At 49.1% G+C, this 21,256-nt stretch overlaps 1 protein-coding gene across 1 annotated transcript in view; it reads left to right on the top strand.

The window, feature by feature from the left end:
* Positions 1-21,256, top strand: part of LOC145338604 (uncharacterized) — a gene marked incomplete at its 5' end in the record, with an annotated part of 89,153 nt that overhangs the window by 60,292 nt on the left and 7,605 nt on the right. Inside the window, 9 exons of the mRNA XM_080182977.1 lie at positions 452-727; positions 3,075-3,350; positions 4,905-5,180; positions 5,792-6,064; positions 7,671-7,946; positions 10,273-10,548; positions 12,659-12,934; positions 20,415-20,690; positions 20,912-21,187. Of these exons, the coding sequence (XP_080039103.1) occupies positions 452-727; positions 3,075-3,350; positions 4,905-5,180; positions 5,792-6,064; positions 7,671-7,946; positions 10,273-10,548; positions 12,659-12,934; positions 20,415-20,690; positions 20,912-21,187 (2,481 nt within the window). The remainder of the gene's footprint in view (positions 1-451; positions 728-3,074; positions 3,351-4,904; positions 5,181-5,791; positions 6,065-7,670; positions 7,947-10,272; positions 10,549-12,658; positions 12,935-20,414; positions 20,691-20,911; positions 21,188-21,256) is intronic.

Here is a 21,256-nt window from a genome sequence, read left to right as displayed (position 1 = left end):
TTGTATCTAAACCCGTGCTGTACATGTCCTGGGAATGTTTGATGGGGGGGACAGTGTAGAAGGAGCTTTAGTGTGTATCTAACCCTGTGCTGTACCTGTCCTGGGAATGTTTGATGGGGGACAGTGTCGAGGGAGCTTTACTCTGTATCTAACCCTGTGCTGTACCTGTCCTGGGAGTGTTTGATGGGGACAGTGTAGAGGGAGCTTTACTCTGTATCTAAACCCTGCTGTACCTGTCCTGGGAGTGTTTGACGGGGGGACAGTGTAGAGGGAGCTTTACTCTGTATCTAAACCCTGCTGTACCTGTCCTGGGAGTGTTTGACGGGGGGACAGTGTAGAGGGAGCTTTACTTTGTATCTAAGCCCGTGCTGTCCCTGTCCTGGGAGTGTTTGATGGGGACAGTGTAGAGGGAGCTTTACTCTGTATTTTCACCTGTTGTCTCTGTTTTAAGGTGGCAACTCTGGACATTAACTCAAAGACTATTACACACACTCCCGATTCGATGAAGAAACTTTTGGAAGATCACTGCCAACAACTGGTGAAGGAATTTTGTGATTCTCTGGGTGAAAGTGGGAAGGAGATGGAGCCGGAGATTTCTGGTCTTGAGAAGACATTGTGTGCTGAGATTGAGGATGCAGTTCAGTCTTTCACTCATACATTCAATTCAGTGATTCAGTGCCTAAAGCAGGAGAGAGTAAAGGAGTTGAAAAGTTTCTGCAATCAGAAGGTACTTGAGATTCCATATCAGTTGAATTTGATCATTGTATTTAATCCATCCACGGTATCTGGGCATCGCTGGCTGCACCAGCATTTCCTGCCCTCCCGAACGGCATTGTCACAGGCAAACACATTACTGAGGCTCTGGAGTCTCATGTTGGCCAGACAGGGGAAGGACGGCAGATTTCCTCCCCGAAAGGACATCAGTGAACCAGATTGTTTCATCCCACAATCGACAATGATTTCATGGTCATCAGTACGCTCCTAATATCAGAATTATATTGGATACAACTTTGACCATCTGCCGTGGGAGGATTCACGTTCAGCTCCTCAGAGATTAGACTTCCAAAGCAGCAACAATAGTGCAATGCTGAACCTTCCCCGAACGTTCCAGAGACAGTTTACTCTCAATCTAACCCCGTGCTGTACCTGTCCTGGGAGTGTTTGATGGGGGGACAGTGTAGAGGGAGCTTTACTCTGTATCTAACCCCGTGCTGTACCTGTCCTGGGAGTGTTTGATGGGGACAGTGTAGAGGGAGCTTTACTCTGTATCTAACCCCGTGCTGTACCTGTCCTGGGAGTGTTTGATGGGGGACAGTGTAGAGGGAGCTTTACTCTGCATCTAACCCCGTGCTGTACCTGTCCTGGGAGTGTTTGATGGGGGACGGTTTCTTTGAGGGGAAGGCGTGTCTGACAAATTTATTGGAGTTCTATCAGGATGTGTCTTGCGGGTGGAGAGAGGAGACGGTGGATGTGATATCTCTTGATTTTCAAAAGGCGTTTGACAAGGTACCTCACAAGATGTTATTGCAGAAGTTAAAGGGGCATGGAGTTGGGGGTAAGGTGTTAGCGTGGATAGAGGATTGGTTGTCAAATAGGAGGCAGAGAGTGGGGGTCGATGGGTGCTATTCGGATTGGTGGTTGGTGACGAGTGGAGTGCCCCAGGGGTCGGTGCTGGGGCCTCAGCTATTTACCATTTATATAGATGATCTGGAGGAGGGAACCGAGTGTATGGTGTCGAAATTTGCTGATGACACCAAGATTGGTGGAACGGCAAATTGCGCGGAGGGTGTGGAGAGTCTACAGAAGGATCTAGATAGGCTGGGTGAATGGGCCAGGAACTGGCAAATGGAATTTAATGTTGGCAAGTGCGAGGTGGTCCACTTTGGTTGGAATAATGGTAGGAAGGATTATTACTTACGTGGCGAGAAACTGCAGCAGGCGACAGTGCAGAGGGACCTCGGGGTCCTTGTGCATGAGTCGCAAAAACCCAGCCCGCAGGTGCAGCAGGTGGTCAGGAAGGCGAATGGGATGCTGGCCTTCGTAGCGAGGGGGATTGAATATAAAAGTAGGGAGGTCTTGCTGCAGCTGTATAGGGCACTGGTGAGGCTGCAGCTGGAGTACTGTGTGCAGTTTTGGTCGCCGCACTTAGGCAAGGATATTTTGGCCTTGGAGGGAGTGCAGAGGAGGTTTACTTGGCTGATTCCGGAGTTGAGGGGGTTGAGCTATGTGGAGAGGCTGAATAAACTAGGTTTGTACTCGTTAGAGTTTAGAAGAATGAGGGGAAATCTCATTGAGACGTATAAGATGATGAATGGGATGGATAGGATAGAGGTGGAGAGACTCTTCCCGCTCAGAAAGGGTAGTAGGACTAGGGGGCACAGCCTGAAGAAAAAGGGGGGGCAGTTTAGAACGGAGTTGAGGAGGAACTTCTTCACTCAAAGGGTGGAGAATCTCTGGAATTCTCTGCCCGTTGAAGTGGTGGAGGCTACCTCGCTAAATATTTTTAAGACGCGGGTTGATGGGTTTTTGATAAGCGAGGGGATTAAGGGTTATGGGGAGAGGGCGGGATTGTGGAACTGAGACACGACAGATCAGCCATGATCTTATTGAATGGCAGCGCAGGCTCGAAGGGCTAGATGGCCTACCCCTGCTCCTATTTCTTATGTTGTTATCGTGAAGAGGGAGCTTTGCTCTCTATCTTACCCCGTGCTGTACCTGTCCTGGGAGTGTTTGATGGGGAGACAATGTAGAGGGACCTTTACTCTGTATTTCACCCCATGCTGTACCTGTCCTGGGAGTGTTTGATGGAGGACAGTGTAGAGGGAGCTTTACTCTGTATCTAAACCCGTGCTGTACCTGTCCTGGGACTGTTTGATGGGGGCACAGTGCAGAGGGAGCTTTACTCTGTATCTAACCCCGTGCTGTACCTGTCCTGGGAGAGTTTGATGGGGACAGTGTAGAGGGAGCTTTACTCTGTATCTAACCCCATGCTGTCCCTGTCCTGGGAGTGTTTGATGGGGACAGTGTAGAGGGAGCGCTACTGTGTATTTTCACCCTGTTGTCTCTGTTTTAAGGTGGCAGCTCTGGACATTAACTCAAAGACTATTGCACACACTCCCGATTCGATGAAGAAACTTTTGGAAGATCACTGCCAACAACTGGTGAAGGAATTTTGTGATTCTCTGGGTGAAAGTGGGAAGGAGATGGAGCCGGAGATTTCTGGTCTTGAGAAGACATTGTGTGCTGAGATTGAGAATGCAGTTCAGTCTTTCACTCATACATTCAATTCAGTGATTCAGTGCCTAAAGCAGGAGAGAGTAAAGGAGTTGAAAAGTTTCTGCAATCAGAAGGTACTTGAGATTCCATATCAGTTGAATTTGATCATTGTATTTAATCCATCCACGGTATCTGGGCATCGCTGGCTGCACCAGCATTTCCTGCCCTCCCGAACAGCATTGTCACAGGCAAACACATTACTGAGGCTCTGGAGTCTCATGTTGGCCAGACAGGGGAAGGACGGCAGATTTCCTCCCCGAAAGGACATCAGTGAACCAGATTGTTTCATCCCACAATCGACAATGATTTCATGGTCATCAGTACGCTCCTAATATCAGAATTATATTGGATACAACTTTGACCATCTGCCGTGGGAGGATTCACGTTCAGCTCCTCAGAGATTAGACTTCCAAAGCAGCAACAATAGTGCAATGCTGAACCTTCCCCGAACGTTCCAGAGACAGTTTACTCTCAATCTAACCCCGTGCTGTACCTGTCCTGGGAGTGTTTGATTGGAAGGACAGTGTAGAGGGAGCTTTACTCTGTATCTAACCCCGTGCTGGAACTGTCCTGGGAGTGTTTGATGGGGGGACAGCGTTGAGGGAGCTTTACTCTGTATCTAACCCCGTGCTGTACCTGTCCTGGGAGTGTTTGATGCGGGGACAGTGTAGAGGGAGCTTTACTCTGTATCGAACCCCATGCTGTACCTGTCATGGGAGTGTTTGATGGGGGGACAGTGTAGAGGGAGCTTTACTCTGTATCTAACCCCGTGCTATACATGTCCTGGGAGTGTTTGATGGGGACAGTGTAGAGGGAGCTTTACTCTGTATCTAACCCCGTGCTGTACCTGTCGTGGGAGTGTTTGATGGAGACAGTGTAGAGGGAGCTTTACTCTGTATGTAACCTCGTGCTGTACCTGTCCTGGGAGTGTTTGATGGGAGTCAGTGTAGAGGGAGCTTTACTCTGTATCTAACCCCGTGCTGTACCTGTCCTGGGAGTGTTTGATGGGAGTCAGTGTAGAGGGAGCTTTATTCTGTATCTAACCCCGTGCTGTACCTGTCCTGGGAGTGTTTGATGGGGACAGTGTAGTGCGAGCTTTACTCTGCATCTAACCCGGTGCTGTACCTGTCCTGGGAGTGTTTGATGGGGGACAGTGTAGAGGGGGCTTTACTCTGTATCTAACCCCTTGCTGTAACTGTCCATGGAGTGTTTGAGCGGGGGGACAGTGTAGAGGGAGCTTTACTCTCTATCTAACCCCGTGCTGTACCTGTCCTGGGAGTGTTTGATGCGGGGACAGTGTAGAGGGAGCTTTACTCTGTATCTAACCCCGTGCTGTACCTGTCCTGGGAGTGTTTGATGGGGGACAGTGTAGAGGGAGCTTTACTCTGTATCTAACCCCGTGCTGTACCTGTCCTGGGAGTGTTTGATGGGAGGACAGTGTAGAGGGAGCTTTACTCTGTATCTAACCCCGTGCTGTCCCTGTCCTGGGAGTGTTTGATGGGGACAGTGTAGAGGGAGCTTTACTCTGTATCTAAACCCTGCTGTACCTGTCCTGGGAGTGTTTGATGGGGGGACAGTGTCGAGGGAGCTTTACTCTCTGTAACAAGATGTTTTTCTCTCTGTATTAGGAGATAGAAGCAGAGAACATCCTGGAAACAGTCAAGACCAGCCCACGTTCAATGCAGATTCTCCTGGATGAGAAATGTGAAGAGCTGGTGGATGATTTTAAACAACACCTGAGATTCAGCGAAGCAGAGAGTGCTGGAGCAGTTAGTGAGTTGGAGGGAGACTTAATAAATAAGATTCAAACTTTCACCAAGTCTTATCAGCTGGTGTTCCAGATGTCAATTGAAAAAGTCAAGAAGGAAAAGCTGATGGATTTACAAACTTACTGCAACAAACAGGTAATTGAGAGAAAACATTCAGAATTTGTGAATGGTCTGGAGTCGAGGGAGCTTTACTCTGTATCTAACCCCGTGCTGTACCTGTCCTGGGAGTGTTTGATGGGGGACAATGTAGAGGGAGCTTTACTCTGTATCTAACCCCGAGCTGTACCTGTCCTGGGAGTGTTTGATGGGGGACAGTGTAGAGGGAGCTTTACTCTGTATGTAACCCCGTGCTGGACCTGTCCTGGGAGTGTTTGATGGGGGGACAGTGTAGAGGGAGCTTTACTCTGCATCTAACCCCGTGCTGTACCTGTCCTGGGAGTGGTTGTTGGGGACAGTGTGGAAGGAGCTTTACTCTGTATCTAACCCCGTGCTGTACCTGTCCTGGGAGTGTTTGATGGGGGGACAGTGTAGAGGGAGCTTTACTCTGTATTTAACCCCGTGCTGTACCTGTCCTGGGAGTGTTTGATGGGGGACAGTGGAGAGGGAGCTTTACTCTGTATCTAACCCCGTGCTGTACCTGTCCTGGGAGTGTTTGATGGGGGGACAGTGTGTCGGGAGGTCAGAATTGTGTGAGCTGTGAGGACGTGGTTGGTCTGTATCTCAATCCTGCTTTCTGTTTTTCACAGGTGGCAAGTGTGGAGGGAAATGCAAATGAATTAGTGAACACAAGTTCGATGAGAGCACGTTTTGAAGTCTATTCCAACAGCCTACTTCAAAATTTTCGTCAGTGTTTGGGTCCAACTGCAGAGGAAATGGAAAACGAGATTTCAGACTTGGGAGAGAAATTGTGTGCTGTGATTGAGAAATCTGTTCAGTCCTTTTCAAAGGCATTTAATTCCATGATTGGTCGCAAAAAACAGGAAACACAAAATAAGTTTCAAAAATTTATTCATCAGAAGGTACTTGACATTCTGTATGAAGTGAGATAGAGCTTTGAATGTTCGAGAGAGATAGAGGGTGAGAATGTTAATGGAGCTTCAGTCTGTATCTAATACCGTCCGCGACTTCTCCTCGGAGTGTTTGATGGGGCGGACAGTGGAGAGGGAGCTTTACTCTGTATCTAACCCCATGCTGTACCTGTCCTGGGAGTGTTTGATGGGGGGACAGTGTAGAGGGAGCTTTACTCTGTATCTAACCCCATGCTGTACCTGTCCTGGGAGTGTTTGATGGGGCGGACAGTGGAGAGGGAGCTTTACTCTGTATCTAACCCCGTGCTGTACCTGTCCTGGGAGTGTTTGATGGGGGGACAGTGTAGAGGGAGCTTTACTCTGTATCTAACCCCGTGCTGTACCTGTCCTGGGAGTGTTTGGTGGGGGTACAGTGTAGATGGACCTTTACTCTGTATCTAATCCCGTGCTGTTCCTGTCATAAGAACATAAGAAATAGGAGCAGGAGTAAGCCATCTAGCCCTTCGAGCCTGCCCCGCCATTCAATAAGATCATGGCTGATCTGTCGTGACTCAGTTCCACTTTCCCGCCCTCTCCCCATTACCCTTAATCCCCTCTCTTATCAAGAACCCATCAACCCGCTTCTTAAAAATATTTAGCGAGGCAGCCTCCACCACTTCAACGGGCAGAGAATTCCAGAGATTCACCACCCTTTGAGTGAAGAAGTTCCTCCTCAACTCCGTTCTAAACCGCCTCCCCTTTATCTTGAGGCTGTGCCCCCGAGTCCTACTGTCTTTTTTGAGCGGGAAGAGTCTCTCCACCTCTATCCTGTCCATCCCATTCATCATCTTATGTTTGATGGGGGGACAGTGTTGAGGGAGCTTTACTCTGTATCTAACCCCGTGCTGTACCTGTCCTGGGAGTGTTTGATGGGGGGACAGTGTAGAGGGAGCTTTACTCTGTCTCTAACCCCGTGCTGTACCTGTCCTGGGAGTGTTTGATGGGGCATAGTGTAGAGGGAGCTTTACTCTGTATCTAACCCCGTGCTGTACCTGTCCTGGGAGTGTTTGATGGGGGACAGTGTAGAGGGAGCTTTACTCTGTATCTAACCCCGTGCTGTACCTGTCCTGGGAGTGTTTGATGGGGGACAGTGTAGAGGGAGCTTTACTCTGTATCTAACCCCGTGCTGTACCTGTCCTGGGAGTGTTTGATGGGGCATAGTGTAGAGGGAGCTTTACTCTGTATCTAACCCCGCGCTGTACCTGTCCTGGGAGTGTTTGATGGGGGACAGTGTAGATGGAGCTTTACTCTGTATCTAACCCCGTGCTGTACCTGTCCTGGGAGTGTTTGATGGGGGACAGTGTAGAGGGAGCTTTACTCTGTATCTAACCCCGTGCTGTACCTGTCCTGGGAGTGTTTGATGGGGACAGTGTAGAGGGAGCTTTACTCTGTATCTAACCCTGTGCTGTACCTGTCCTGGGAGTGTTTGATGGGGGACAGTGTAGAGGGAGCTTTACTCTGTATCTAATCCCGTGCTGTACCTGTCCTGGGAGTGTTTGATGGGGACAGGGTAGAGGGAGCTTTACTCTGTCACAGGATGTGTTTGTCTCTCTATTAGGAGATGGAAGCAGAGAATATCCTGGAAACAGTCAAGACCAGCCCACGTTCAATGCAGATTCTCCTGGATGAGAAATGTAAAGAGCTGGTGGATGATTTTAAACAACACCTGAGATTCAGCGAAGCAGAGAGTGCTGGAGCAGTTAGTGAGTTGGAGGGAGACTTAAGAAATAATATTCAAACGTTCACCAAGTCTTATCAGCTGGTGTTCCAGATGTCAATTGAAAAACTCAAGAAGGAAAAGCTGGAAGATTTTCAAACTTTCTGCAACAAACAGGTAATTGAGAGGAAACATTCAGAATTTGGGAATGGTCTGGAGTCGACGAAACTTCTCTCTGTATCTAACCCCGAGCTGTACCTGTCCTGGGAGTGTTTGATGGGGGACAGTGTAGAGGGAGCTTAACTCTGTATCTAACCCCGCGCTGTACCTGTCCTGGGAGTGTTTGATGGGGGACAGTGTAGAGGGAGCTTTACTCTGTATCTAACCGTGTGCTGTACCTGTCCTCGGAGGTTTTGATGGGGACAGTGTGGTGGGAGCTTTACTCTGAATCTAACCCCACGCTGTACCTGTCCTGGGACTGTTTGATGGGGACAGTGGAGAGGGAGCTTTACTCTGTATCTAACCCCGTGATGAATTGCTTGATAGGGCAGACGCAACACGGTTTCATTAAAGGGAAGTCGTGTCTGACAAATTTACTGGAGTTCTATGAGGATGTGTCTAGGGCAGTGGATAGAGGAGAGCCGGTGGATGTGGTCTTTCTGGATTTTCAGAAGGCGTTTGACAAGGTACCTCACAAGAGGTTATTGCAGAAGGTCAGGGGACATGGAGTTGGGGGTAGGGTGTTAGCGTGGATAGAGGATTGGTTGTCAAATAGGAGGCAGAGTGTGGGGGTCAATGGGTGCTATTCGGATTGGCGGTTGGTGACTAGTGGGGTGCCCCAGGGGTCGGTGCTGGGGCCTCAGCTATTTACCATTTATATAGATGATCTGGAGGAGGGAACCGAGTGCAGGGTGTCGAAATTTGCTGATGACACCAAGATTGGGGGAAAGGCAAATTGTGCGGAGGGTGTGGAGAGTCTGCAGAAGGATCTAGATAGGCTGGGCGAATGGGCCAGGAAATGGCAAATGGAATTTAATGTTGGCAAGTGTGAGGTGGTCCACTCTGGTAGGAAGAATGGTAGGAAGGACTATTACTTACGTGGCGAAAAACTGCAGCAGGCGACGGTGCAGAGGGACCTCGGGGTCCTTGTGCATGAGTCGCAAAAACCCAGCTTGCAGGTGCAGCAGGTGGTCAGGAAGGCGAATGGGATGCTGGCCTTCATAGCGAGGGGGATTGAATATAAAAGTAGGGAGGTCTTGCTGCAGCTGTATAGGGCATTGGTGAGGCCGCAGCTGGAGTACTGTGTGCAGTTTTGGGCGCCGCATCTGCGCAAGGATATTTTGGCCCTGGAGGGAGTGCAGAGGAGGTTTACTAGGCTGATACCGGAGTTGAGGGGATTGAGCTATGAGGAGAGGCTGAATAAACTAGGCTTGTACTCGTTAGAGTTTAGAAGAATGAGGGGAGATCTCATTGAGACGTATAAGATGATGAATGGGATGGATAGGATAGAGGTGGAGAGACTCTTCCCGCTCAAAAAAGACAGTAGGACTCGGGGGCACAGCCTCAAGATAAAGGGGAGGCGGTTTAGAACGGAGTTGAGGAGGAACTTCTTCACTCAAAGGGTGGTGAATCTCTGGAATTCTCTGCCCGTTGAAGTGGTGGAGGCTGCCTCGCTAAATATTTTTAAGAAGCGGGTTGATGGGTTCTTGATAAGAGAGGGGATTAAGGGTTATGGGGAGAGGGCGGGAAAGTGGAACTGAGCCACGACAGATCAGCCATGATCTTATTGAATGGCGGGGCAGGCTCGAAGGGCTAGATGGCCTACTCCTGCTCCTATTTCTTATGTTCTTATGTTCTTATGTACCTGTCCTAGGAGGTTTTGATGGGGTCAGCGTAGAGGGAGCTTTACTCTGAATCTAGCCCCATGCTGTACCTGTCCTGGGAGTGTTTGATGGAGGACAGTGTAGAGGGAGCTTTACTCTGAATCTAACCCCGTGCTGTACCTGTCCTGGGAGTGTTTGATAGGGGACAGTGTAGATGGAGTTTTACTCTGTATCTAACCCCATGCTGTACCTGTCCTGGGAGTGTTTGATGGGGGGACAGTGTAGAGTGAGCTTTACTCTGTATCTCACCCCATGCTGTACCTGTCCTGGGAGTGTTTGATGTGGGACAGTGTAGAGGGAGCATTACTCTGTATCTAACCCCGTGCTGTCCCTGTCCTGGGAGTGTGATGGGGGACAGTATAGAGTGAGCTTTACTCTGTATCTAACCCCGTGCTGTACCAGTTCTGGGAGTGTTTGATGGGGGAACAGTGTAGAGGGAGCATTACTCTGTATCTAACCCCGTGCTGTCCCTGTCCTGGGAGTGTGTGATGCGGGACAGTATAGAGTGAGCTTTACTCTGTATCTAACCCCGTGCTGTACCAGTTCTGGGAGTGTTTGATGGGGGAACAGTGTAGAGGGAGCTTTACTCTGTATCTAACCTGTGTTTTCTCGAATTTCAGGTACAATGTATGGACACAGAATCAAACGCCATTCGAAACACTCCAAATTCGATGAGGAAACTTTTGGAAACCAAATCCATACAGCTTCTTGACAATTTTCGTCATTCTCTGGGTGAAAATGCGGGTTTGTTGGAAAGAGAGATTTCGAAACTCGAATCAACAATTATGTCTCAGCAAGGGAAATATATTCAGACTTTCACATCCACGTTTAATTGTGTGAAGGAACGTCTGAAGCAGGAGATACTCACGGAGTTTCAGAATTTCTTCAATCAGAAGGTACTTTATGTTCAGATCAGTGTTTTGGTAATGGGATATTCCCGAGGGAGCTTTACTCTGGATCAAACCACGTGCTGTACCTGTCCTGGGAGTGTTTAATGGGGGCCAGCGTAGAGGGAGCTTTACTCTGGATCAAACCATGTGCTCTACCTGTCCTGGGAGTGTTTGATGGGGGACAGCGTAGAGGGAGCTTTACTCTGGATCAAACCACATGCTGTACCTGTCCTGGGAGTGTTTGATGGGGGGACAGTGTAGAGGGAGCTTTACTCTGTATCTAACACCGTGCTGTACCTGTCCTGGGAGTGTTTGATGGGGGACAGTGTAGAGGGAGCTTTACTCTGTATCTAACCCCGTGCTGTACCTGTCCTGGGAGTGTTTGATGGGGGGACAGTGGAGAGGGAGCTTTACTCTGTATCGAACCCCGTGCTGTTCCTGTCCTGGGAGTGTTTGATGGGGACAGTGTTGAGGGAGCTTTACCATGTATCTAACACCATGCTGTACCTGTCCTGGGAGTGTTTGATGGGGGGACAGTGCAGAGGGAGTTTTTCTCTGTATCTTAACACCGTGCTGTACCTGTCCTGGGAGTGTTTGATGGGGAACATTGTAGACGGAGCTTTATTCTGTATCTAACCCCGTGCGGTACCTGTCCTGGGAGTGTTTGATGGGGGACAGTGGAGATGAAGCTTTACTCTGTATCTAACCCCGTGCTGTACCTGTCCTGGGAGTGTTTGATGGGGGAAAGTATAGAGGGAGCGTTTCTCTGTATCTAACACCGTGCTGTACCTGTCCTGGGAGTGTTTGATGGGGGACAGCGCGGAGGGAGCTTTACTCTTGATCTACTCCCGTGCTGTACCTGTCCTGGGAGCGTTTGATGGGGACAGTGTAGAGGGAGCTTTACGCGGTATCTAACCCCGTGCTGTACCTGTCCTGGGAGTGTTTGATGGGTGACAGTGTAGAGGGAGCTTTACGCGGTATCTAACCCAGTGCTGTCCTTGTCCTGGGAGTGTTTGATGGGGACAGTGTAGAGGGAGCTTTACTCTGTATCTAACCCCGTGCTGTACCTGTCCTGGGAGTGATTGCTGGGGATAGTGTAGAAGGAGCTTTGCTCTGTATCTAACCCAGTGCTGTCCTTGTCCTGGGAGTGTTTGATGGGGGGACAGTGTAGAGGGGGCTTTACTCTCGATCTAACCCCGTGCTGTACCTGTCCTGGGAGTGTTTGATGGGTGACAGTGTATAGGGAGCTTTACTCTGTATCTAACCCCATGCTGTACCTGTCCTGGGAGTGTTTGATGGGGGGACAGTGGAGAGGGAGCTTTACTTTGTATCTAACCCCATGCTGTCCCTGTCCTGGGAGTGTTTGATGGGGACATTGCAGAGGGAGCTTTACTCTGTGTCTAACCCCGTGCTGTACCTGTCCTGGGAGTGTTCGATGCGGGGACAGTATAGAGGGAGCTTTACTCTGTATCCAACGCATGCTGGACCTGTCCCGGGAGTGTTTGATGGGGGAGATTGTCTTGGGCGCTTTACTCTGTATCTAACCTCGTGCTGTGCCTGTCCTGGGAGTGTGTAATGGGGGACAGTGTAGAGGGAGCTTTACTCTGTATCAACCCCCCTGCTGCACCTGTTCAGGCAGTGTTTGATGGGGACAGTGTAGAGGGAGCTTTACTCTGTATCTAACCCCGTGCTGTACCTGTCCTGGGAGTGTTTGATGGGGGACAGTGTAGAGGGAGCCTTACTCTGTATCTAACCCCGTGCTGTACCTGTCCTGGGAGTGTTTGATGGGGGACAGTGTAGGGGGAGCTTTACTCTGTATCTAACCCCGTGCTGTACCTGTCCTGGGAGTGTTTGATGGGGGACAGTGTAGAGGGAGCTTTACTCTCTATCTAACCCCGTGCTGTACCTGTCCTGGGAGTGTTTGATGGGGGACAGTGTAGAGGGAGCTTTACTCTCTATCTAACCCCGTGCTGTACCTGTCCTGGGAGTGTTTGATGGGGACAGTGTAGAGGTAGTTTTACTCTGTATCTAACCCCGTGCTGTACCTGTGCTGGGAGTGTTTGATGGGGGACAGTGAAGGGAGCTTCACTCTGGAACTGCCTGTTTCGTATTTCAGATGCTCGAAACAGAGGGTACGATTCAACGATTGAAGACCAGTCCACGAGCAATGCAGGATCTTCTGGAGGAGAAAGTCACTGAGCTGGAGAATGATTTTAAGAAGCAGCTGACAGTGACTGAGGAGGAAAAATCCTCGTATGTTAAAGAGTTGGACCAGGAATTGCAGAAAGAGCGTATCGCTGTCTGTCAGAATTACACACCATTATTTCTGAATGCAGTTGAGGAAACTCGGCAAGAAATGCTGACAAGCTTCCAAACATTCTGCAAGGAACAGGTAGGTTAGATAAAAATTTCAACGAGATTGTGAATGGAACGGTGTAGTGGGAGCTTTACTCTGTATCTAACCCCGTGCTTTACCTGTCCTGGGAGTGTTTGATGGGGGACAGTGTAGAGGGAGCTTTACTCTGTATCTAACCCCATGCTGTACCTGTCCTGGGAGTGTTTGATGGGGGGACAGTGTAGATGGAGCCTTACTCTGTATCTAACCCCGTGCTGTACCTGTCCTGGGAGTGTTTGATGGGGGGACAGTGTAGATGGAGCCTTACTCTGTATCTAACCCCGTGCTGTACCTGTCCTGGGAGTGTTTGATGGGGGGACAGTGTAGATGGAGCCTTACTCTGTATCTAACCCCGTGCTGTACCTGTCCTGGGAGTGTTTGATAGCGATGATGTGGACATGTCGGCGTTGAACTGGAGTAAACACAGTAAGAGGTCCCACGACACCAGGTTCAAGTCCAAAAGTTTTATTTGATCCTAAACCCACAATCTATCGGAAATGCTGTTCGTTCGTCAGGTGAGTGGGGAGTTGTGATCACAACCAGGGCATTTCATAGAACATAGAACATAGAACATAGAACATTACAGCGCAGAACAGGCCCTTCGGCCCACGATGTTGCGCCGACCAGTTACAAAAACAATGACCCACTAGCCTATACCAATCCCTTTTCGTCCATAAACCTATCCCGAGATCTCTTAAACGCCCCCAAACTAGACGCATTTACAACCGCAGCAGGCAGGGCATTCCAATCCCTCACCACCCGCTGGGTAAAGAACCTACCCCTGACATCCGTCCTGTAGCTACCCCCCCTTAATTTAAAGCCATGCCCCCTCGTGCTAGCTTTCTCCATCCGAGGAAAAAGGCTATCACTATCCACCCTATCTAAACCTCTAATCATCTTATATGTTTCAATAAGATCCCCTCTTAGCCGCCTTCTTTCCAACGAAAACAACCCTAAATCCCTCAGTCTCTCCTCATAGGACCTCCCCACCATACCAGGCAACATCCTAGTAAACCTCCTCTGCACCCTCTCCAACGCCTCCACATCCTTCTTGTAATGCGGGGACCAGAACTGCACACAGTACTCCAAGTGCGGCCGCACTAGAGTAGTGTATAGTTGCAACATTACACTGCGACTCCTAAATTCAATCCCCCTACCAATAAACGCCAAGACACCGTACGCCTTCTTAACAACCTTATCTACTTGATTCCCAACTTTCAGGGATCTATGTACACACACACCTAGATCCCTCTGTTCATCCACACTATTCAAAGTCCTCCCGTTAGCCCTATACTCGACACATCTGTTGCTCCTACCAAAGTGAATTACCTCACACTTCTCCGCATTAAATTCCATCCGCCACCTCTCGGCCCAGCTCTGCAACCTATCTAAGTCTCCCTGCAGACTATGACACCCTTCCTCACAATCTACCACACCTCCAATTTTGGTGTCATCAGCAAATTTACTAATCCACCCAACTATACCCTCATCCAGATCATTAATAAAAATTACAAACAACAGTGGCCCCAAAACAGATCCCTGAGGCACACCACTCGTAACTGCACTCCATGATGAATATTTATCATCCACCACCACCCTCTGTCTCCTATCTGATAGCCAATTCCTGATCCAACTTCCTAGATTACCCACAATCCCATACATCTGCATTTTCTGCAGAAGCCTACCATGGTGAACCTTATCGAACGCCTTACTAAAATCCATGTATACCACGTCAACTGCCTTGCCCCCATCCACCTCTTTGGTCACCTTCTCAAAAAACTCAATAAGGTTAGTAAGGCACGACCTACCCGCTACAAAACCATGCTGACTATTTCTAATCAATTCATTACACTCCAAATAACTATAAATCCTATCCCTAATAATTTTTTCTAAAACCTTGCCCACAACAGAAGTAAGACTCACCGGTCTATAATTCCCGGCAAAGTCTCTGTTCCCCTTCTTAAACAATGGGACAACATTCGCTATCCTCCAATCCTCCGGGACTACACCAGAGACCAATGACGACCTGAAGATCTGAGCCAGAGGCTCTGCAATCACCTCTCTAGCCTCCCAGAGAATCCTAGGGTAGATCCCATCCGGACCAGGGGACTTATCTATTTTCAGCCCCTCAAGAATTTCCAGCACATCCCCTTTATCAACCGTAATACTGTCTATTTTACACCCCTGCAACCCAATGTCCTCCTCAGCTATATTCATGTCCCCCTGCGTGAACACCGAAGAGAAATATTGGTTCAATACTTTTCCAATCTCCTCTGGTTCCACACACAACTTCCCCTTGCTGTCTGTAACTGGCCCTAATCTTGCCCTGACCAACCTTCTGTTCTTGACATACCTATAGAACGCCTTAGGATTCTCCTTAATCCTATCAGCCAAAGTCTTCTCATGTCCTCTTTTAGCCCTTCTCAACTCACTCTTCAACTCCCTCCTAGCCAATCTAAAGCTTTCTAGTGCACTATCTGAGCCCTCCAATCTCATCCGAACATAAGCCTCCTTTTTCTTTTTAACCATCGACTCAACTCTTTTAGTGCACCACGGTTCCCTAGATCTACCAAATCCACCATGCCTGACAGGGACATACCTATCAAGGACTCGCAGTAGCTGCTCCTTGAAAAAACTCCACATTTCAGACGTTCCCAGTCCCTGTAATCCCCTAATCCAATCCATGCTAATTTCAAGCTCAGACAGTTTCGAGATGACTGATTAGAATGTGAGTCTTTACAGCTAACCTGCTAATCAAGTCTTAATGGTTCAGTCAATGTGAGTGGAGAGAGGGTTAAGCACAGAGATGTGTATTGTCTCCAGACAGTACAGTAAGTGAGATTTTACAAACCCAGGCTTGTCACGGGGGTTACAGATAGTGCGACATGAATCCAAGATCCCGGTTGAGGCCGTCCTCATGTGTGTGAACTTGGCTATCAGTCTCTGTTCAGCGACTCTGCGCTGTCGTGTGTCGTGAAGGCCGCCTTGGAGAATGCTTACCCGAAGGTCAGAGGCTGAATGCCCGTGACCACTGAAGTGTTCGCCAACAGGAAGGGAACAGTCTTGCCTGGTGATTGTCGAGCGATGTTCATTCATCCGTTGTCGTAGCGTCTGCATGGTCTCCCCAATGTACCATGCTTCAGGACATCCTTTCTTGCAACGTATCAGGTAGACAACATTGGCCGAGTTGCAAGAGTATTTACCGTGTACCTGGTGGATGGTATTCTCACGTGTGATGATGGTATCCATGTCGATGATCCGGCATGTCTTGCAGAGGTTGCTGTGGCAGGGTTGTGTGGTATTGTGGTCACTGTTCTCCTGAAGACTGGGTAGTTTGCTGCGAACAATGGTCTGTTTGAGGTTGTGTGGTTGTCTGAAGGCAAGAAGTGGGGGTGTGGGGATGGCCCTGGCGAGATGTTCGTCTTCATCAATGACATGTTGAAGACTCCGGAGAAGATGTCGTAGCTTCTCTGCTCCGGGGAAGTACTGGACGACGAAGGGTACTCTGTCCACTGTGTCCCATGTTTGCCTTCTGAGGAGATCGGTGCGGTTTTTCGCTGTGGCGCATCAGAACTGTCGATCTATGAGTCCAGCACCATATCCTGTTCTTATGAGGGCATCTTTCAGTGTCTGGAGGTGTCTGTCACGATCCTCCTCATCTGAGCAAATCCTGTGTATTGGGAGGTCTTGTCCGTAGGGAATGGCTTCTTTCACGTGTTTCACGGGGAAGCTGGAGAAGTGGAGCATTGTGAGATTGTCTGTGGGCTTGCAGTACAGTGAGGTGCTGAAGTGACCGTCCTTGATGGAGATGCGTGTGTCCAAGAATGCAACTGATTCTGGGGAATAGTTCATACATTTTGACACAGACATCAAGTTTTTACGAAGATGCAAGAAAGCGGACAAGATACCGAAAGGACCACAGATCACGAACCCACTCAGGTCAACCTATAACACAGACTACGCTGAGAGACTTTGCCATCGCACCTCTCTCACACTCCGCAACCATCTCATACACCAGCTCTACAGCAAACGCCGCATCGTGGAAACCAAGATAGAATACATATTCTCAACTTGTACACAGGATGCAGACCAACTGCGAAACTCTGCCAAGCAGATGAGACAAAGAAACTACACCACCTCCATGTACATCAAGGACAGGAAACTTGAGAAACTCGGCATCACCACCAGCAGCAACCAAGCCTCCCCCTGGCATCACAGCAGGAAACAGCACCACCGCACGGGTACTGTTTTGTCAACTTGTTGGACTACACACTTCAACCAGATGAAATTGAAGTTCTCAGCCGAGGGCTCAGTTTCTGCCCCACCACCAAAATAGACCCCATCAGTCTCGCAGCCGTCAGAGGAATTCATCAGGTGAATGAGGCTACGGGAGTTCTTCCATAAACCCCAAGAGGCCAACAGCGAACACAATGAGACAGCCGATGAACCGGAACAGCCGACAGAGAGATCCGCAGTGCAGCAACCGAAGAGGAAGGAATCCAATTGGACTCCTCCAGAAGGCTGCTGCCCTCGACTGGACCTGTACGCCCAAACCATCAGGAGGTGCGTCAACACCAGATTCATCAGCCGCACTCACAAGACAGCCCCGAACATCACCCAAGCACAACGCAACGCCATCCACGCTCTCAAGACCAACCGCAATATTGTCATCAAACCAGGAGACAGAGGAGGGGCCATCGTCATACTGAACAGAACGGATTACTGTAAAGAAGTGTACCGACAACTAAACAATGAGGAACACTACAGACAATTACCCACAGATCCGACCAAAGAACACACTCGTCAACTCAACACTCTGATCAAGGCCTTTGATCCGGACCTTCAGAGCACCCTCCGTGCTCTCATTCCACGTACTCCCCGCGTTGGAGATCTCTACTGCCTCCCAAAGATACACAAGGCAAACACACCTGGCTGTCCCATCGTATCGGGCAATGGGACTCTGTGTGAGAACCTCTCCGGCTACGTCGAGGGCATCCTGAAACCCATTGTACAAAGAACCCCCAGCTTCTGTCGTGACGCTACGGACTTCCTACTGAAACTCAGCACACACGGAGCAGTTGAACCAGGGACACTCCTCGTCACAATGGATGTCTCGGCGCTCTACACCAACATCCCCCACAACGATGGCATTGCTGCAACTGCCTCAGTACTCAATGCTGACAACTGCCAGTTTCCAGATGCAATTTTACAATTCATCCACTTTATCCTGGACCACAATGTCTTCACCTTCAACAACCAGTTTTTCATCCAGACACACGGAACAGCCATGGGGACCAAATTTGCATCTCAATATGCCAACATCTTCATGCACAGGTTTGAACAAGACTTCTTCACTGCACAGGACCTTCAACCGATGCTATACACTAGATACATCGATGACATTTTCTTCCTTTGGACTCATGGTGAACAATCACTGAAACAACTATATGATGATATCAACAAATTCCACCCCACCATCAGACTCACCATGGACTATTCTCCGGAATAGATTGCGTTCTTGGACACACACATTTCCATCAAGGACGGTCACCTCAGCACCTCACTGTACTGCAAGCCCACAGACAATCTCACAATGCTCCACTTCTCCAGCTTCCACCCTAAACACGTTAAAGAAGCCATCCCCTATGGACAAGCCCTCCGTGTACACAGGATCTGCTCAGATGAGGAGGATCGTGACAGACACCTCCAGACCCTGAAAGATGCCCTCATAAGAACAGGATATGGTGCTTGACTCATACATCGGCAGTTCCGATGCGCCACAGCGAAAAACCGCACCGATCTCCTCAGAAGACAAACACAGGACACGGTGGACAGAGTACCCTTCGTCGTCCAGTACTTCCCCGGAGCAGAGAAGCTACGACATCTTCTCCGGAGTCTTCAACATATCATTGATGAAGACGAACATCTCGCCAGGGCCATCCCCACACCCCCACTTCTTGCCTTCAGACAACCACACAACCTCAAACAGACCATTGTTCGCAGCAAACTACCCAGCCTTCAGGAGAACAGTGACCACAATACCACACAACCCTGCCACAGCAACCTCTGTAAGACATGCCAGATCATCGACACGGATGCCATCATCACACGTGAGAATACCATCCACCAGGTACACGGTAAATACTCTTGCAACTCGGCCAATGTTGCCTACCTGATACGTTGCAAGAAAGGATGTCCCGAAGCATGGTACATTGGGGAGACCATGCAGACGCTACGACAACGGATGAACGAACATCGCTCGACAATCACCAGGCAAGACTGTTCCCTTCCTGTGGGCGAACACTTCAGTGGTCACGGGCATTCGGCCTCTGATCTTCGGGTAAGCATTCTCCAAGGCGGCCTTCACGACACACGACAGCGCAGAGTCGCTGAGCAGAGACTGATAGCCAAGTTCCGCACACATGAGGACGGTCTCAACAGGGATCTTGGGTTCATGTCGCACTATCTGTAACCCCCGTGACAAGCCTGGGTTTGTAAAATCTCACTTACTGTACTGTCTGGAGACAATACACATCTCTGTGCTTAACCCTCTCTCCACTCACATTGACTGAACCATTAAGACTTGATTAGCAGGTTAGCTGTAAAGACTCACATTCTAATCAGTCATCTCGAAACTGTCTGAGCTTGAAATGCCCTGGTTGTGATCACAACTCCCCACTCACCTGACGAACGAACAGCATTTCCGAAAGATTGTGGGTCTAGGATCAAATAAAACTTTTGGACTTGAACCTGGTGTCGTGGGACCTCTTACTGTGTTTGATGGGGGACAGTGTAGAGGGAGCTTTACTCTGTATCTAACCCCATGCTGTACCTGTCCTGGGAGTGTTTGATGGGGGGACAGTGTAGCGGGAGCTTTACTCTGTATCTAACTCCGTGCTGTGCCTGTCCTGGGAGTGTTTGATGGGGGGACAGTGTAGCGGGAGCTTTACTCTGTATCTAACCCCGTGCTGTACCTGTCCTGGGAGTGTTTGATGGGGGGACAGTGCAGAGGAAGCTTTACTCAGTATCTAACCCAGTGCTGTACCTATCCTGGGAGTGTTTGATGGGGGGACAGTGCAGAGGAACCTTTACTCAGTATCTAACCCTGTGCTGTACCTGTCATGGGAGTGTTTGATTGGGGGACAGTGTAGAGGGAGCTTTACTCTGTATCTAACCCCGTGCTGTACCTGTCCTGGGAGTGTTTGATGGGGGGACAGTGTAGAGGGAGCTTTACTCTGTATCTAACCCCGTGCTGTACCTGTCCTGGAGTGTTTGATGGGGGGACAGTGTAGAGGGAGCTTTGTTCTGTATCTAACCCCGTGCTGTACCTGTCCTGGGAATGTTTGATGGGGACAGTGTAGAGTGAGCTTTACTCTGTATCTAACCCCGTGCTGTACCTGTCCTGGGAGTGTTTGACGGGCGGACGGTGTAGAGGGAGCTTTGTTCTGTATCTAACCTGTGTTTTCTCGAATTTCAGGTACAATGTATGGACACAGAATCAAACTCCATTCGAAACACTCCGAATTCGATGAGGAAACTTTTGGAAACCAAATCCATACAGCTTCTTGATAATTTTCGTCATTCTCTGGGTGAAAATGCGGGTTTGATGGAAAGAGAGATTTCGAAACTCGAGTCAACAATTGAGTCTCAGCAAGGGAAATATATTCAGACTTTCACATCCACGTTTAATTGTGTGAAGGAACGTCTGAAGCAGGAGAGACTCACGGAGTTTCAGAATTTCTTCAATCAGAAGGTACTTTATATTCAGATCAGCGTTTTCGTAATGGGATATTCCCGAGGGAGCTTTACTCTGGATCAAACCACGTGCTGTACCTGTCCTGGGAGTGTTTGATGGGGACAGTGTAGAGGGAGCTTTACTCTGTATCTAACCCCGTGCTGTACCTGTCCTGGGAGTGTTTGATGGGGACAGTATGGGGGGCTTCACTCTGTAACTGACTCTGTTTTGTATTTCAGAAGCGAGATACACAGGGTACCACAGAACGATTGAAGACCAGTCCACAAGCAATGCAGGATCTGCTGGAGAAGAAAGTCTCTGAGCTGAAGAATGACTTTAAGAAGCAGCTGACAGTGACTGAGGAGGAAACATCCTCATATGTTAAAGAGTTGGACCAGGAATTGTGGAACAAATTTCACGAATTCCGTGGCGAATACGAGAAGCTATTTCACAGTGCGGTTCAGGAATTAAAGAAGAACACGCTGAAAAATTTTGAGCAACGCTGCAAGCAACAGGTACACTCAATTAAAAATAAAATGTGCTGTTCAATCATGATGTGTCGAGGGAGCTTTACTCTGTATCTA

This window comes from Carcharhinus amblyrhynchos, unplaced genomic scaffold, assembly GCF_965287045.1.
Source record: "Carcharhinus amblyrhynchos unplaced genomic scaffold, sCarAmb.v2.hapA chromosome_105, whole genome shotgun sequence".
In the NCBI taxonomy this organism is placed as follows: Eukaryota; Metazoa; Chordata; class Chondrichthyes; order Carcharhiniformes; family Carcharhinidae; genus Carcharhinus; species Carcharhinus amblyrhynchos.
Note: the sequence above shows the minus strand (reverse complement) of the source record. Positions and strands in the feature narration are given on the sequence as shown.